Below are 20,242 nucleotides of genomic sequence, written 5' to 3' on the forward strand. Positions count from 1 at the left end.
TGATTTTATGAATTCGTTTGTGGTAAGTGGTTGGTATTTGATCCAACGTTGCCATATTTTCATCATCGAATCCCCAATATATCCTTTCATTGGAATATTTAATTCATGCCGTAGCAACTTTTGGTAGCTTTCACGTCGAAGTTTGGTGGAGAACGCGACGAAGCAATGGAGAACTCGCAAAATGGCCCTCCAACTCCAAAGGTGACTTTTGCGGCGTTGCCAGATCGTCGCCGCCGTCCGGAAGAACCGCCTTTAGGCGAGGAGTTTCAAGATGAAGGCGACGGATACGAGGAAGACGAAGAAGATGGACTTTTTGAAGAAGAAGACGATGTCAATGTCTTCGGATGGGACGATTTGTCCTCCCTCGGCGTCGAATCTGGATCTCCCCGATGCAGTCCGGAGTACCACCTCATTTCTCAGCTCTCACCTCATCGCAGGAAGGAGATGTCTCTATTCAAAAGGGATAGAAAATTTCGAAAAGCGTCCCCGGACGACAGCCATAGGGAGGCTAAACATGGCAACGTCGCTTGCAGTCCCCACTCCCATCATAGGAGACCTCTCCACAGGCGTCACCACAATAGTGGCTCCAAAGTGGAGCCTGTGACGTCACGGGCGGGAAACATTGCAATAGTTAAGCCCATGAGGAAACGTTCTAGGAGTGAGGATGCCTACGAGACCGCTGTCGGAGATTCGGACGGTGTTGCCATATTTAACCGCGCCAGGAGACTGAGCGAGAAGTATGAAACCGCCGAGTGCGACTCGGAGCCGTGCGGAGTTGCCAGTTTTCCGCTAGACGGACATGCAGTGACGTTAAATGAGCATAAAACAGAAGATATGCTAGCGGAAAGATCAAGCCTTACCGTTTCCCAAGCCGACAGTGTTGCCGCGTGTAGCCGTAGCAGGAGATTCAGTGATATGTACGAAACTGCTGAGTGCGACTCTGAGCCGTACTACGTTGCTCACGTTTCGGTAGAAGGTCAAAGAGATGCGTTGCACGCACAAAACATGGGACACCAGGGAGGAAAAGCATCAAGCTTTTCAAAATCGTCGGCCGATTGTGATTCATACGATGTTGGCGATTCTGTTGAGACGGCCGTGACTGAAAGCAGTGTTGCCAGCTCTATTGTATCCAGCAGGAAAAGAAGCGAGGTTTATGAGACAGCCGATAGCTCAGTGGAGTTCCCAGAGGATTTCGTGGATGAGCCTCTGTGCTGTTGCCAATTTTCCGAGGCTGAGCTGGCACACTGCATGGAAGACGTGAAGGGATGTTTCGATATGGCAACGTTGGTCGCCTACGAGTCGGCCGTGCCTCTACTGCGGGCTCACTTCCACAACAGTAAGTATTCCCGCCCCTCGACTGCGGGGATTGGTCGAGTCTGTGACGTCATGTTTGTTGGAACACGTGATGCCGTTCGTGGCAGTGAGGAAGTGGCAATATTGCATGTTCCTCGCGTAAATAATGACTATACTTCTTCAGGGAACTCAACTGTTGTGAACAGATGTCTACGTAATGCCAATGAGATGAGTAATTATTCTAATAATTCCTTTTGTAACTCAGCTGGCATGAATTGTAGGTACGAATTAATCTCAAATCATTCGAAAATTGTGCCTCAAATCTGTTCTCGGAACTCCAATGTCGAAAACGTTGATACCGTGTCAGGGCCCGATACGTCTTCCTCACCTCGCGAGAAATACGGTAAAGAAAGAGATTTGGCAACAGCGGGTGAACTTTGCGATGCATGTGTAAACGCGTACGTTACTGCGACTCACTCACAAGCTAGTTTCACGCTATCTACCAAGGGATGCTATACTCACGCTAATGAGTATGACCCCAAAATTAGTCCCGGTGGTGAACTAGAGAACAGTCATTTTGCGAACAGTTCTTTCTTGAACAGTTCTTTTGTGAACAGTTCCATTTTGAACAGCTCTCTTCTGAACACTCCTATGGTCAACAATTCCCTGAATGACAGCGAAGGAGCGAGCATGAGAAAGTCTCCCTGTTGTTGTGGCTCCGTTTCCGATGCAAATAACATTCCTAATTCATTAACGCAACCCTTGAGTGACGTCACAAACTCTTTTGCTGAAACTATCGTGGCCAGTGTACAGTTGGCGGACGAAAGCGAAGACGAAGAGTGGTTTTCGACTGACGAAAGGTGTCGCTCCATGTCCTTCTCACGATATCAAAGGGAGTGCATAGACTTCCACCATAAAAAACGCATCCATGGAGAAAGTTCGCGCGACGCCATGTTGGTGAACCCAAGTGTCTGCGTTTCAGATTGCAGCGGGATCGACGTGAAGGAATCGAGAGACGTCGATGATCGATCTCTCGTTGCGATTGGAAGCTCGATAATGGCGTTCGACTCTCATGGGTAAAGCTAATTTGAATTCGTAACTTTATTATAAATTATCTGTTATAAACTCGAATTGCGGTCACGTTAAGGACATTGCATATATTTTACTATGATTTTTGTGGTATATCGCATTTAAATCTGTTTTCTGTTGCGTTTTTAAATGTTATATCGGGTATCAATATCTTTCGTATGGTGGGACATAGCCCGCAACAAGCTTGTATTCATGAAACATGTTTTTCCAAACTTTTACCAAACTAAGCCTTTAACCTGTTAGGGGGATTTTTTTAGATAGATATTCTTCTCGGGTTGTCAACTGCGTTAATGGCTACATATCCAACGTTTCAGTAGCTAACTTTGCTACACTTTATACGGGTAACGAGGCAAGAGTCACTCTTCACCCCTGACGGTGGTAGTAGAGTTAGCTGCCGAAACGTTTGAGATGGATCCATTCACGCGGTTGGACACCTTAGGAAAATTAATAAAAATAATCGGGAAAACTTCAAATCTATGTCATTTTAAAATAATTTCGTCAAAAAAGAACTAAAACAGTGATTTTAGTTGAAAGCAGTTCGTTTTTGAAATTGCGATTGATACTCGTCACTGATTTAAAATTTCAGTGATAGGCTCTGACTATTATTAGTTACTCTTTAGCAGAAAATTACCCAAATCTTGCAGTACATGCTTGTTATTTTCCTTTTTCTCTTTACACCTGTTTCCTGTTGCTTTCTTTAATGTTTTGTGCATGCTACTAAAGCTCTGTAAGCAAACTTTATAGTTTCTAACCTCAGGAGCGTTGGTATACCTCAAAAGGGTGGTTTCCTATTATTTTTTTATTGCCTAAATCGAAAGATTATTACTCCTGGAGTACGCATTTCACGCTTTTAGATTTTTAAATGACGTTATCTATTTTTCGCGATTAAACGAAAAGTGAAAATTTTCAAGCGCGCGAAAACGCGACGCGTAAGTATGAATGCCGGGAAATCTCTCCGTGTGACGTATTTCTCGTTCCCGCTGCCGCCCTTTGAGGTGACCTTGAGGGAGGCTTGAGCGCTGATACGACGCAGGCTGCTAGCGGGTAGCTGAGTACCCTGCTGGCTGGTAGCGCTTGGCTTAAATAAGGATTATTAATGCCTTATCAAATGAAGAAAAATTTCCGACCTTAGCCAGTTTTAATAAGTGATTATTAAGACATGTTTCCCTGAGCTCTGCGCCTCATGCATGCATTGGTAACATCAGACGATGTAAAACTCGTATCTACTCGTATGGAAACTAGGTCCCTGTGACGTCACGTCGAGTGGCATCGCACGGGCGCCAATCTGGCCTTTTTCAAATGAGGATAAAAATTGACCCTTGCCATTCGTCTAAACCGGTATTTCTAAAACCAAATAATTTGTATATTATGAATACACTAATGGTGGGTAACGAATCGCAGTCAATGCCTTTCGTTTTCTTTGATGAAGGAAACTACCCTATTGATTACTATCAGTGATGATAGGTACACCTCAATTGAGAACTGTCTTTTCGCTCTTGTGAGAGACGGACGTTATTGACGTATTCGTAAGTGAAATATTTGCCTTATATATCGACACCAGCGTTGCCAGATTTCGAGCGAGAATCGCCGGTGTAGTATCTGAATCAGTGTTGCCAATTTTAATTTATGAGCTCCTTGGAAGTATTTTAAGAGGGAAATGAAAGTGTTCCGTTCCCACTAACAGCCAATGGTCACTAGCGAAGGTTTGAAGGATACGATTAGGGTGTAATATAAATATCAGTAATCAGTAAAAACCAGGAAAATCGGGAACTATTCGTGAATATTTTGTCCCTGGATTTATGCAAGAATTATTCTGATTTGATTGGTAGAACAACCTGATAATGGTATTTCTCTTACCTAGTTTCCTAGTTTAGGGACCTAGTTTCTACACTAGTAGATAGGAGTTTTACATCGTCTGGGATTACCAATGCATGCATGAGGCGCAGAGCACAGGAAAACATGTCTTAATAATCACCTATTAAAACTGGCTAAGGTCGGAAAGTTTTCCTCGTTTGATAAGTTACTAGTAATCCTTATAGGATAGCAGGGTACTAGGCTACCCGCTAGCAGCCTGCGTCATATCAGCGCAAAGCCTCGCCTCAAGGTCACCTCGCAGGGCGGCAACGGGAATATGTCTTAATAATCACTTATTAAAACTGGCTAAGGTCGGAAAGTTTTCTTCGTTTGATAAGGTATTAATAATCCTTATTTAAGCCAAACACTATCAGCCAGCAGGGTACTCTACGCTACCACCATGCTCGGCAGCAAGCAGCCTGCATCGTAGCGGCGTACATAGCCTCGCTACCAGGTGGCCTCACACAGCGGCAGCGAGACGTCACACGGGCTTTTACCAGCATTCATACTTAGCCGTCGCTTTTTCGCGCGCTTGAAAATTTACACTTTTCATTTGATGGCGAAAAATAGATAACGTCATTTAAAAATATGAAAGCGTGAAATACGAACTCCAGGAGTAACAATCCTTCGATTCAGTCAATAATAAAATAATAGGAAACCACCCTATTATGCTTTGTTAATTTTTCAGCTTTGATTGTTTGAACATCCTGGTAACGGTATGTCGCTATCAAGTATCGTCATTGACTCCATTTTACATCCATTAAAAGCATCGAGTTCAGGTCGTCGGTTTGGGCGATTAAAAATCCTTCTTTGACGAAGTTTCAAAGTATAATGAATTATATCATCAGGACTGCGTAGTAATTATCATATGAGGGTATTGCACCTACATATCGTAGTTTATTTTACAAAATCGTTGTTATAATACCTATAATGAATATAATTATTAGTACTTATACATATTTGGGTGTAATTCTTCGACACTTATCGATACCTCGATATCGATAAAGACGGCGTTTCTAGCGATATAGATATCTATTCTCAATTGTTTAAGCAATCTAAGGCCCGTACTCTTAGTCGACCCTGCAGGGCCAACCGACTCTGGATACGTCATCAGCCCCTACATAAACCGATATCGCCCTACATACGCCACATCAAGTCCTAAATATGGCCGTTTTTGGAACTAAACGGGCCCTACTTGATGTAGGCTACCCGAACCAACCCTATACCCCACAAAAACATGGCGGCCAAATATTGTCCGCTGATAACTTCGGTTAAAGAATCTACGTTACAATGGATATTAAGGGAGACGAGCTCACACAAACAATTTTAAAATGTACAGTAACACAGCGGAAGGGTAATAAAAGTACCACTTTTTATTCGCCAAGTTAAATAAATTATAAAATTGAGTCGACTAATAAGTACAATATAGCAGTATACATGCACCTTGTTTCTATGAATATCTAATAATATTTTTCACGTTTGGCACTTGGTATACTTTTGGGAAACCAATATCGTTTACGTACAACCATAAAAAACATATTTTTATGCCGCTATTTGCCACATAATAAACTTGTCTACGGAAGGTAAAAGCGAATGACGAACATTGATGATGCAACGTAAGTTCTCATGTCAATGATCATATTTGCCCCGTACTTATCACTATCTTGTACATGCCGCTTTTGAAGTAACTTGAAGATAGTATGATTCTACTTTTGGCTCGATATGAGAGTATTTGTAGCGATAATTAATGAAACGACACGACCTGGTGGACGACCCCGATTGTTTATTTACCTTGAGCCGTTGCCCTAACAATACCCCCGAAAACTATCGGACGTCTTTTCATAGTTAGGTCTCATTACGCAACCAGAGTGGATAATTGGCGCTGCGCCATCATCTACGTCATCCCAGAGAACTTGACGACGGAATCACCCCCCACCACTTATGTAGGGTCGACTGAGAAACGCATGTAGGGGTCTCTTGTTATGTAGGGACGGATATGTAGGCACGACTAAGAATACGGGAATAAGTGTAGCGCGCACCCTCCGAGTCTCAAAACTCACCCACATATGGTTTCAACGCTGGGGACGAGGGACAGGTTGAATACGTATTTCGGCACACTAATGGTGAGTGGCCCTCGTCATCGAAGTGAAGGAAAACAGGCACCTCCAACGTATGTTCGCAAGTCAAGATGGGAAGAGGAAGAAAGAGAAGGAGATATTTTAGGATTATAATAATTTCTGTTTACTAGTATGCTTTTATGCTAACTTCTTCCATTATCTATGTAATTATTTAAGTTGGGGTTTTCTATTTGGCTTCGACTTCAAGTTACAACGCAGCATACATACATACATATCTAGATAAATGTGTCTTACTTCTATGTTTTGGGGGAAATCTGCGGACAATTGTCTTATTGTTACATCAATTTGGTGTTTGCAATTTCCAAGGCTATGCCAGTGAATGCGGTTATTTTTTAATTGGAGATCAGAGCAGTAGCGCTAACTTTGGGAATTTATAGTTAATATGTTTCATCTCTTAGTTATAAGTGTTCATCGACTGTAAATCTATTTACCGAAAACGTTGTTTTTTTTAAGCTAGAATGCTTGGAATATTATTTTATGCGACGGTAATATCCTTCGATTATTTTCGTAGTTTATCATAATAAGAAAAAGAGGGTTATTTGTGTACGTTAATTGTAGAATACCTACTCCTTGTTTTACTGTAGAAGATGCGAATCCCATTTGTATGTTATCAGGTACATAAGGTACAATAAAACAATTAGATGCTACAGATGATCAGATTAATTGATCTATGAATGTGTATTTTGTTACTATTGTAGGTGCCAGGTATTCAAACTTATCGCATTCCATTGAAATACCATTTTTATGTCAGTATTAACTGTTGCAAATTTCTAACGTGTTGTATATGTATTTTCACGTGTGAGTTCAAAACATTTACCAGGACAGTTAAGAATTAAAAACGAAATGATGCCTATAAAACTATTTTTATTTTCTTTATTTTTGAGCAATATTGGCATTATTACTTCTCAATTTGTCATATTTACAAGTAGTTAAATGTTCAAATAATACAAATATTGCCGGTACGATTGTTTAAGTCTTGCAACGACGAATTGTTTATTCGGTGTAAAGAAATTTAAAAAAATCAGTTCAGGCGGTGTTGCCAACTCTCCTCTCTCTCTCTCCTATTCGCAGGTCTGACAACCAGACGGCGATGGGAATTGGGGAAAGAGAGAGGGGGCTTTGAGGCGCGGAGGTTGGCAACGCCGTGCCGGCTGCCGGTATGAAGGGTGCCGTACGTAGCAACAACCAGACGCGTAAACAGGGCACTCCGGAAGTGTCAAAGGTCAAGAGTAAGGAGGGTCTGGCCGCGGGTCAAAGTAGTTCCGGAAGCATCCCGAAATTCGGCAACACCGCGAAGCCGCGAGAGCTTTCTCACCCTTCAGGTGGCAAGCCTGTCAAGACCGTTGGGACGTCGGATATTTCGCGTAAAAGTACTAAGGTTGGCAACGCTGTCGAACCCAAACCGGAGCGAAAAAAGGCGTCCGGTGTCGCTAGTGTGGTCTCGGAATCTCCTGCGTTGAGCGATGATGGTGTTGGCAGCCCTGCGCGAACACCAAAGTTAGAGAGGCATTTTAGTTTCGAGGAGGAAGAGGAAGGCGTCATGGTGACGTCAGTGCTTCCCCAACGGTCGTCAGTGGGGCCAACTGTTAAGGAGAAGCCCGTGAAGCCGGCGCGGAAGAATATTCCTAAGGTTGGCTCCCCTCGCGGCAGTCCCCCAGCTTTGAAGAGGCGGTTAAACGTAACGACAGAATCAAACGGAATCAATTCGATATTTGCCGCTGGCGGCCCTAGCGGGGCTCCAGGGGCCGTGAGGAGACGACCCTCACCCACTAGTGTTAGTAAGTTCTCTCTTGAAGGCGGTAAAGTTAATCCCCAAGGTGCGCGGCTGCCAAGTCCCAGGGCTAAAAATTGTGGCGTAGCGGGTGGTAAATGTGGCAACGTGGCACAAGGTGCGGGTGACGTCGCGAGTGACGTCACCGTTCGCCCGCAGGAGGGTAATACAGATCTTGTTCTCGGCAGCTGCTCCAACGACCGTGGTGGAGTTACCCAAGATGGCGTGTCCCGTTTATCGGAGCGTGCAGTGTGTGATAGCCTTACCGTGCAAGGCGGGAAGGATGTTTGCGAAAGCGGATCCAGTGCAGCTAGTCCCGATTCGGTCAAGAGCCAAATCATCTGTTTCTCAGAACCGCAAGGACATTCTACACCAAAATTAGGCTCTTTCAACTCGGCGGAGAGCCTAACAAATCCTGGACTGACGATAGAAACGAACATATCTAGTCACGAAAACGTTTCGGTGCACTTATCCCGCTCGGATATTCACGAGAGTGAACTTAGAGACTCGAACTCACGCGAAGACACCCTAACGTATCCGAAATTCCCCGAAGACAACCGAACGTGCCCGAACATCTCCGAAGATACCCGAACGTGCCCGAACAACCCCGAAGATTACCGAGCGTGCCCAAACAATCCTGCAGACTCGCAAAAGTGCCCGGGGGTCCCCGAACATGACCGAACACCCCCGAACTTTCCCGATCGGGACCGTAATCGCCCGATTATCACTCGGACTCCGGAAATCTCCATCGAAGAGCCTGGCGAGTACTCCCGATTGATATCCCAAGACTCGGGGGTGTCACTCTCCCATTCGCTAGACGTCAGCCCGAGTCGTAACATGCTCCTCGACCACGACAATGGCCTCAGCTACTTGTCCCGGGTCAGTACGGAAGAGATACGCTGTTGCCAGATCCCCAGCGAGCGCTTCTACGGAGAGTTCGGCGATGTGTCGGATGACATCGGTTTGGAGCGTCTGGCAACGCTGTGCGGAGTCCGATCGCCCTTCTCTCGAGACCCTTCGCCGGGGTACGCCCCGAACCCTGAACCGTATATCCTGAACAACGGGGGGAGGTTCAACCTCGTAGGGGAGTTCGGTGACGTGAGCGAAGACTTGGGTGCGGGAAGGTTTCCTTCCCTGTCGCCCAGGAGTAGGGAATCTTCGGTGTGTTCTTCCGGGGGCCACTCACACGGGCTGTACGAGGCCCCAAGGGAAGAGGGGGCGGTGCAGAGGCGTGGGGCGGAGGCCCCAGGCGGCCCAATCTTAGACTTCGCTGGGCTGAGCGCCGATTCGGGTCTTGACGGCGCAGAAGAGGACATGTATGAGTATGACGAGGACTTCGCGGTCGAAGACGCCGGAACCAACCTGGATGAGGAACTTATCCTGGAAGGTAAAATTATTTAAAAAATGGAGAGTATTCTCTCGAAAGCGGTAAAGTCAATGCGCTCTTGCCAAATCACTGAGCTGAAATGGTTGTGTAACGGGCGGTGAACTTGGCAACGTTGTGTAGGGTGTATGACGTCACGTGTCTTTATCATTAATCTGGAGAGGAACTTATCCTGGAAGGTAAAATTATTTAAAAAATGGAGAATATTCTCTCGAAAGCGGTTAAGTCAATCTCCCGATTTCGTTGTTGCCAAGTGTTAGTGTTAAAACGGTAGTCTAGCGGGAATAAATGTGGCAACGTGGTACAGGGTGTGTGTGACGTTACGATTTGTTATCATTCTGGGGATTTTTAATAAAACATGATCATTTTCTATTCATGACGAGACCATTTAGTTACTTGTGCAATTAATCTGTTTTTTAATCACTTTTACCGGTGTAATACGTTAGTTATCCATCAGTTGGCTGCTATAGCTAGTTATGGAGCTAACTTGGAGGAGGAAATTGCCCTGGAACGTAAAAAAGAAAAAATGGAAAATAAAAAAGATGGAAAATATTCTCTCGAAAGGGCCTAAGTCAATCACCCGTGTACGCTGTTGCCAAATCTCAAGCTAAAGTAGTGGAGTCGCGGGCGGTAAATGTGGCAACGTAGTTCAGGATGCGTGACGTCACGATTTAAGACGCCATTTTCCTTAGAGATCTGTTTAAGCTGCGTCCTCTACGGGATGTATTGGTGTGTAACTGCTCAATTTTACCAATTACCGTTGGAGTGTATCAGTTTCTTATCACTATTACTGGCGAATTATCTTCGATTTCTTGTGAAATCTTTCTTATTTTCATCTATTTCCTCGAGAAACTGGTGAAGTTAGTCAGATTAATGGCAACTGCCTACCAGTTTCTCGCCAAAATGCCGTCACTTACCAATGCCATACGCAATGTCTGCAATTTACTGGTAATGAACTCAATTTAACGAGCAATTGCCATGTTTTATTTGTCAAACCGGGCATTTTTTTATTTTCTCGAACTACCGGCAAATTCTGGCCATAATTGGTCGACTTCCTCCATTTACTAGTAAAATACGCCGTTTGCGCATAAAATGCCGTCCGTAACTCGTCAAATGTATCATAATTTGATCAGTTTCCACCGGTTTGTGGTGCATAATGTATACGTTAAGAAACGTTCCATGTATGTGGTGGGTATGAGTTGAACAGGAATGCATCGAAAAAATATATTTAATAAAAACACGTGTTAACGTAGTGGTCATGTTGTAGAATCGTTCTGGTTCGTTAAATCAACCAAAGTTGTCTTATTTTGTTATTTTTAAACCTCTCATAGATAAATGAATCTCGCTAATGAAACCGTAGTTAAATGCTCCGGTGGATCAATTAACGAGGGGAAAATATGAAAGTCTACCTCCTCATTAACTCTTTGTTGGACAATAATTATAATGTTTAGGTGAAAATGATCTTTTATACATTCAAGCGTAGCAAATACAACACAAAGGACAGTACATACATATTGGTTTATTTGCAAAAGTGAGGATTAATAATTAAATAATGCAATATATATCCTAAGATACGTTGCCCATTTTGACTAAGTAATTGATTTGCATAGGTAAAATGAAATTCATAACTCCATAGTAAAAATTTAACAGAATGATGTCGGTTCCGCTTGTTCATAAACAATAAATTACGTGAACAAAACTTACCAACAATTCACGAGGTAGTGATCTGCTCACTGCCATGTTGAAATTCATGAACCAGCTGCGTAAATTAGGGAAAACTCTAAGAGATGGCGGTTGGTTACCGTGCATTCACAACGCGCTTTTCTCCCGAAATACATCGCGTCATGCGTAAAAGAAACACGTGTCATACGTTATAGCACGTTGATAACGTAATTGTCTCATGCTATCCAGGTTGAATGGTGAAGGATACATTGGCTTATTAAGGGTTTAATGCCTGCGTGGATATTTTTCCCATTTTCTTATTGATGTTTACGCCATGTGCGTCACAATGCGATTAGTGATGGAAAATTCCATTTCAATGAAGTCGAAAATCAAGTTTTAATAGTAAAATGCATCGTTTAGATTACGATTGTCCCAGCGATCGTTGGAACCATCGCGAATTCACGCTACGGTGGTTAAAATCTGTGCTGCCCTCCAGTGCTGAAATCTGAAGTGAACGAGAAATTGACGGTTAGCAAAGCTGTTGAGGTATGCAGGGTCAAGACTTTGATGTTGTGTATTTCGTGTGATCTCGGCAGCGCCACTAATGACCTATGATAACGTCGTCTGTTCTACGTGAAAGAATGCTCTCTTAGGCCAGTAAAATTGGAAAGGTACGTCCCCTATCATGTAGAATGTATCTCAGTCAGTTCAACTTTCTAAAAAAAATTTAGAGAAGCAAAATGGTTTCAAGCGATAATCCGAAAACATAAATGTGCATGCACTTGTAAATTTTTTACTTCTACTAATTCAAACCATAATTCTAAGTAGATTTTGTAATGCTTAAATGTGTATTTTGAGTGTTTTTCGTAGTAATAATAAGCATGAAAGTTTTTCGGCCGATATTTTTCGAAAAAGGCCCGTCGATTTTTTTTCGATTATTCGATCTTTTGGTTCAAATTTCGATTTTTGCTGAGCTTTTAGTTTCGATCAAAAAATGTATTGCTCGAAAAATTTCCATCATTGAATGCGATATGGTGGTGAAAGTTTTGTGTCGAATGAACAACCTTAAAGAGTGTTTTCCTTTTCGTAAGAAGCCCTTTTTTGAAAAGGAACCGTCGATTTTTTTCTCGATTTTTCGATCTTTAGGGATTCAATTTCGATTTTTTGCTGAAGAGTCGATCGAATAAAATGTATTGCTCGAAAAATTTTCCATCATTAAATGCGATGTGGTGGTGAAAGTTTTGTGTCGATTGAGCCACCTTGAAAAGAGTGTTTTCCCTTTCGGAAGAATCCCGTGAGAATCGCTTGCACCCTCTTTAATTGCTCGTTTTCGTTTTTAATTATATCTCACTCGCTAGTCTCACCGTAACATCCAAGATGCACGTGCCGGAACATAACCTCCCCGCTTATATTTAATGGCGTTACACACGTTCCGACCAAACCAACCAACTGTCGGGACCAGCCCCTCTGAACCCGGGCTTTAGGCATTGTAGAATACAATTAATCTTTTGTCAATAAAAGAAGTCCGGGTCGTGACGTCGCTGGACCTCAGCTTCGCCGGCTCGCTCCGTACGCCGCTCAGTAGCCGGTCTCGAAGATAGTCATTGAGTTGCGTGCCAAACTCGCAAAGCGTGACTAATCTTTTAAGGCAGCAATGTGCTTGGCTACATTCTCGTGCTCTAACTGATTTCTATGAGAAAATTTTATCGCTCCACAATAAACGATGGTTTGGGACACAAGTGATTTTCAACTAATCGCACCAAAGTATTATAGTCTTTTTCGCTCGGCTTGCCTGGCATGCACAAGTCCCATAACAAACTGTACGTTTTGACTCCTACGACCGTTAACAGATTGATTGACTACTGTAATTATAACTGAAAAGAAAATTACGATATGACGTTCTCATTACCTCCCCGGTTATACAGGGTGTCCCATTCATCTTGACTACCCGGAATAACTTTTTGTCCAGGTGCAAATTCAAAAATGTGTCAAGAAAATGTTTATTAGCCGTCAGGGGGACATTCATCAGCACGACTGCCTTCCTTGTAGCTTTGTTATTTACGAAGATATGAACAGCAGTATGTCCTTTTTAAATGGCACCCTATATTTTTTATTCCGGAATTCACTTCCTCTCCTATAACTCCTCGTATATCAAAGCAACCGCGGATAGGAGAGCTGAGTCAAACCAATCTTAGGATTGTTGACTAATAGTGATGATATCTAACCCATTGCAGACATTACCATATTACTGGTGATGGTTCAACCATTTTATATTGACGTGCCATATATCTGAATCGATGCACCTACTCATTGTTTTCTGATCCTTTGGCAAATAAAGTATTCCATTCTATTATACCCGCCAAAACCCACAATAACTAATGACCAACCCTAAGGCCTTAAGTTATACCTAGGTTCGACCGTCTCTGTGACTGCACTATTCCATTTATAACATTCACGTCAAGGTGTGCTGGCTGATTTGATAAATTGAACTGAAGAGGCAGATACCTTGTGGATATTGGCAATTATAAAGATATACAGGGTGTCCCATTTATCTTGACCACCGGAAATAACTTTTTGTCCAGATGTAAATTTAAAAATGTGTCAAGCAAATGTTCATTAGCCGTCAGGGGGACATTAATCAGCACGACTGCCTTCCAAGTAGCTTTGTTATTTACAAAGATATGAACAGGAGGAGTTATGGGAGAGGAAATGAATTGCCGAATAAAAAAATAAGGTGCCATTTAAAAAAGACATACCGCTGTTCATATATTTGTAAATAACAAAATTTAAAAATATAAAAGCGTGAAATACGTACTCCAGGAGTAATAATCTTTCGATTTAGGCAATAAAAAAATAATAGGAAACCACCCTATTATTATTTATGGGTGAATTCTGGGCTATTCTTGCCAGAAAACAATATTAAGTTTCATCGCTTCCTACACTACAGGTACTTGAGGCACAGTTCTTATCTCACCGCTTTGATTATGGACTCTACTGCACTAATTTCTCACTTAAAACGTAAATATATGATAGTATCCATGGGAATAATATGACCACATAAATGATAAATACATTCCGATCGATTTTTTTCTTATAATGGAAAATGCATATCGAATGAAATCGCATTAAACACATGATTAGCCATCAGTAATGATTCATTGATAACTGTAATTATTACCAAAAAAGAAAATTACTATATGACGTTCTCATAGCACATTTCATTAGCGTTAACTTTCATATATTGTCGCTCGCCTAATTTTATGAGATAATTCAATGGCATTAGAAATATTTATGCCTACAGAAAACAAACGTATTATATAGATGGAATTGTACACAACTATCATTATTAAGTTGAAAGCGATGAAGTAGTTACTTTTTTCCTACGTTATAATTACTGCTTACATGGAGAAGCATTTTAAAAAATATGCATGTTAACACTGCTTATTTTAAGGATCACTTCTCTTTAATTTCAAGTTTTTTAATATCACCGTATCCTATGGAGATAATTACTTGACATATGGTAAATAAACAACATTCTGATCAACGTGGGTAAGATTGAAAATAAGCATGTATTTTTACTTTATGGCAAAAACCATCTAATTATTGGAAACGAAGAAAAATAAATTATCCTGTGATTCAGTCTTGTATAGCCATTAGAGGATAAAGGAAGATAAGACAGAAATCAAAGTTAAAGTCGCTAATTTCTTTGCTGACTCGAGTTATCAAACTTGCTTTATGTGTTTAGAACACGTAGAAGGATGAAAATTTTAAAAAAAGTATTTATTTTTTAATAAAACCACTTATTTACTAGAAAAAACTGTGTTATTTGTTTATCAAATGTACTGTTTGAAATTCGTTGGAAAAGCATTTAATGGTTGTGGAAAGCGAAGTAATACATTCTTTGACTTAGGCAAAAAAATTGGAGAAATTTCCTATTAGAAACTATTATCTTCATAGTACTCAATCCTTAAAATACAACAGGCGAAGTTCGTCTGGTAATCTTTCATGAAATGATTTATATTTAAGAATTTTCTTTTGTGCATGAAATATGTGTTCTGGGATTGCTTCTACAGGAAAGAAGTTATAATTACATATAATAATGAATGCTGCACGTTTTTAATGCTTGCCTGTAATAGCATAGGTGTGTACTTAATTGCATATACTATTCTCAAACAGTACTTTGGGAATCTTAATAATTTTATTGCCTGAAGCATGAGAAATATCTTTCTATACTTAGTTTAAAAATTCACTCAGTGTTCAGTGATGAAGGTTATTTTGTGTGCATTCTGCTGAAATAAATGCCTCTTATAATTAGGCAACTATTGTGTCACTACGTATCTCGAATCGAATTATTTCTTAAGGCCGTTTTACACGGGGCACGCACTTGCGCAATCTGACGTGTGTACGAAGGCGCAGTCGAAATTGCGTCGTGTAAAGCGGTGGATTGCCAGAACGCATGCGAAGAATGTGTGGACGTGAGATGGCAAAATAGCCCCTGTTCTAATTTCGTTCATGCATTCGCGCAATTACGCGCCATTTTAGAAATTAATGCAGTTCTAACCTGCGCAATTCAGTGCCCCGTGCAAAACGGCCTTTAAGCATCTTGGGAGATGATTTTTTTTTAATTTTGTGAACATGAATTCGGGATTTGATTCAAATCGGTGAAAGATTCGAATATTGATAACGGTCGTTGGAGTTTTGGGGTCGACCCATCTCTAATTTTAAATTTCCTTCTCTAATAACATTTCTCTCCATTTTTCTCTTTTCTTTGCAGTCCTATGTGCGAACAGAGTTGACCAGATGACACGCACTTACAATGACATTGAGGCTGTGTCCCGGTTACTTGAGGAGGTGAGTTACAAATACAAGGACAACGTCCGGTGTTTCATTTTCCCGTTACCTCTGTAAGAGTGGAAGATGAATAACCCGCAGCTTGCCTGCCCTAAATGTAAATCTGGGCTGTACACCTGGATATACAGTAAACTCCCGATTATCCGGGCTAGTGACAGAGAGGCGGCTCGAATAAATGGTAAACACGGATAATGCAAAGTTTCACTTTCATTTCATGCAATTTTCACAATTTACGTAAATCAAATAATGTACTACTAACAAATGTTTCTCGGGTTTGCATCCAGGTTAAAGCTTTTATGTAAGCCGACGTTTCGTTACGACGTATAATATCAAAACTGTCCATCTGCCACCACCTAAATTAAGGCACCGCTTGGTTAGGGTGAAAGATCCGATTGGGTTGAAGACACCAGGGGTTTATGGAATACCTTGTGAATGTGGTAAAATGTATGTGGGGGAGACAGGCCGAACGATTGAGACGAGGCTGAAAGAACACCGGAGATTTTTCAGATTAGCGCAACCAGAAAAGTCGGCCGTGGCGGAACACAGCATTAATGAAGACCATGCTATTAAATGGGACGACACCAAAATCCTTTGCCATGCTCAACGTTACTGGGACCGCGTAGTTAAGGAAGCAATAGAGATCCGCCTCAATCCTAAAAATTTCAATCGGGACACCGGCTTTCATCTAAGCACTACATGGAGACCTGTATTCAGCTGTATGAAAAACATAAGGGTTAAACGTGAAGAATTTCAAAAGACCTACAGCCAATCGGACGACACCTGAGCCGTATTGTTGTCTCCGTAAACGGTCGATCCTGTTCAGTGTGAAATTGAACTTCATTCAAGTAACACAGCCTTGAGGATGGAAGACAAGTCGTCTTCCGAAACGTCGGCTTACATAAAAGCTTTAACCTGGATGCAAACCCGAGAAACATTTGTCAGAAGTATTCACCAGGAAAAACTTAAATCGTTTAATGTACTACTACATTGTCTTATCTCAATAAGAGTGAAAGAGGAATAAACCGCAGCCAGTGACGGCTCGTGAGTCAAAAGCTGGAAGGGGCACACTCCACCGGGGGGTCACAATTATTGAATATTTTGTGTATTTTATTGAGTTTTTCAGGCAATCCAGAGACCTCTAATACACAAAACAAACACTCACACTAAAACACTAACAATCACTAACTGCATTAACTCAACTACAACTAGGCCTTTTTACATATAAAATATTACACGTAATAAGTAAACTGGTCACCAAAACAAGGTATTCTGCAACACTGCAACACCAAGGTTATACGGCCGCCGGGCGGCGCGGCGATGTCAACTCACTAGACACTCTGCGCATACTCGGGCGGCGTCCCAAGACTTCCACAAGGCACAAGCTTACACACGCCATAGCACCAGCAGCCCCCAACACTACCGCTCTTCATATAACTGCATGTTAATGGATTGGGACGTTCTGGCCAGCGCCACGCGGTAACAAATGCAAACATCTCGCGCTAGTTGTGCGTGTTTTTCCTACATTTTCGATTTACGCGATTGAAAAAACACTTTGGTTAATTAGATGTATAATTACAGTTGAATGGGTATTTAATTTTTTTCCTTTTTCAAATCTTTGGGAGGGGCGGCGTCCGAGAGCTCTTACGGGCCAGCCGCCGCTGCCCGCAGCTTGCCTACCTTTATGTAAATTAGGCTGCTTACCTGGATATACAGCAAACTCTAGATTATCCGGCCTAATGATGAGGAGAGGCCACTCGAATAATCGGAAAACACGGATAATGCATACTTTCACCTTAATTTCATGCAGTGTTCACAATTTACGTAAATCAAATAATGTACTATTATTTACGCACATTTTCCTTTATTTTAGATAGCTTTCTTTTCCCAACCGCGATATTTTTAGCGGCGATAATGCGATGGTACTCTCATTCCTACTGCTCCACATAATACCTAGTTTCGGAAAACCATGCATCCGTGGCTGCGTGATTATGGATTCTGGAAAGATAATCGTGCAGTGATTTTGCGCGGATGCTGCGAATCCACAGCGAGACTTGGGGAACTACACTGTCACTGTGTAAACCTACGCACGGATAATCCACAGCACGGATAATCTACGACACGGATAAACCACAGCCGAATAATCGAGAGTCAGCTGTATAACAATAACATTGTTTATTAACAGGCAATAAAACCCATTACAAGTGTAAAATAAACCACTACAGTTATGCAAAAGAAAGACAAGGTTAACATTATCACAGTGGCGTAACTGTGGGGCGGGGAGGAGGTGATAGATCCCCCCCTCCCAAACTTAACTACACAATCGTCACTCACTCTGTCAGTAAGAAAGGCCAATAGTGTAGTTTCCTTCATTGAAGAAAACGAAAGGCATTGATTGCGATTTGTTACCCACCATTAGTGTATTCATAATATACAAATTATATGGTTTTAGAAATCCCAGACGAATGTTAATGGTCAATTTTAATCGCATTTGAAAAATGCCAGATTGGCGCCCATGCAATGCCACTCCACGTGACGTCACAGGACTAAAATTTGTAATAGAGAGGACCAAAATTTGGGCAGTTAGATGTGTGGAGGTTCACTTTAGAGAGGTTTTAGTGATATGCACCTTTTTTCCATATCCTTCCGAAATGAAAGGTACTACTGTATTGTAGACCATTATATTCATGTGTTGAAATAAACATGCATGTATTAGTGAATATATGTTTATTATTTAATGATAACACAAAGCGAGCACTACCGCGTAATTTTTACCATGATTCGAGAGAAAATGATTTGATTGTCTTAATTCAACAGTAACTTAAAATGGTTAGAATAGTTGGATACCTTATTTCTTGTGTGAGGCCTCCTTAGTAAGAGGCTATGGGCACCGATGCGATACCGGCTGCTAGCAGGTAGCGCTAGGATTAAATAAGGTTTATTTATACCCTATCAAACGAAGGAAACTTTCCGACCATAGGCAATTTTAATAGGTGATTATTAAGAGACGTTTCCCTGAGCTCTGTGCCTCATGCATGCATTGGTAACCTCAGATGATGTAAAACTCCTATCTACTTGTATAGAGACTAGGTCCCTGTGACGTCACGTGGAGTGGCATCGCATGGGCGCCAATCTGGCCCTTTTCAAATGAGGTTAAAATTGACAATTGCCATTCGTCTAAACCGGTATTTCTAAAACCAAATAATTTGTACATTATGAATACACTAATGGTGGTTAACGAATCAAAATCAATGCCTTTCGTTTTCTTTGATGAAGGATGCTACCCTACTGCGCAATATCATGCCTTTTTAAGATTACCCATCTTATCCCTCCGCCCTTTGAATACAATGTGGTGGTCTTAGGATTTTTTTTTTGTTTCTCTCCGCAGAAAGAGAAGGACTTGGAGTTAACAGCACGCATAGGTAAGGAGCTATTGGAGCAGAACCAGGGGCTGAAAGTACGCCTTGCGGCCATTGAGGTTGAGTTACGCACATCACACGAGGAGAACACGCAGCTGAAGCATGAGCTGCAGCAGAAGACGCAACTGCTCCACGCACTCACCTCAGACGAAGATGGTGAGTCGGGAACATCTTTCCCATATCTCTCGCTAATAATCTTCTATATTATTTCTACTGTATAGATACCTTTTTCTCAACTTATACACAACCAAACTCTACAAATGAGTTACCAAAATGCACAGAATTTATCTGAGAACATTTGACGGTATATCTTACTTCCTAAATATTGCAATTGTTTCCTAAAATTGGTTCTTAAATAATTTTAAAAAATCCGGTAAATATTCCTGACGTTAACGGCGCACAGACTGATACATTTGTTCATTTGCAAAAACGTCTCGCATTCTTTAAATAACTTTTATCAAAATGCGGCTGATTCCACATTCAAGTCTCCTGTTGATACATAAATATGAGTCATCATGTGCGTTTAACAGAGGATAGTGTAATTACTTCCAAAGAGTATTGTGTTTAAAGAGGTCCTCTGACCTCAATTTGTACATGAACATTCCAATTAAATTTGTACATAAGACCCTGCCTTTTTTTTCTACATTTTAAAATTAGAAACGCACCTATCCCTCTGTGGACCTACATTGAAAAGAGCGGCGGAAGCCAGATGGGAGCGGGTGCAGCACGCTCGTACTATATTATTTTGAAGGAAATTCGATTTGACAAAGATTACCACTTTCAC

At 41.6% G+C, this 20,242-nt stretch overlaps 1 protein-coding gene across 1 annotated transcript in view; it reads left to right on the forward strand.

The window, feature by feature from the left end:
* LOC124172978 (trafficking kinesin-binding protein milt) overlaps positions 1–20,242 on the forward strand; it is a 251,480-nt gene that overhangs the window by 115,635 nt on the left and 115,603 nt on the right. The window contains exons 5-6 of the mRNA XM_046552508.1: positions 15,966–16,042; positions 19,428–19,614. Coding sequence (XP_046408464.1) covers positions 15,966–16,042; positions 19,428–19,614 — 264 coding nt within the window. The remainder of the gene's footprint in view (positions 1–15,965; positions 16,043–19,427; positions 19,615–20,242) is intronic.

The sequence above is a fragment of the Ischnura elegans genome (genome assembly GCF_921293095.1).
Source record: "Ischnura elegans chromosome 13 unlocalized genomic scaffold, ioIscEleg1.1 SUPER_13_unloc_3, whole genome shotgun sequence".
Taxonomy (NCBI): Eukaryota; Metazoa; Arthropoda; class Insecta; order Odonata; family Coenagrionidae; genus Ischnura; species Ischnura elegans.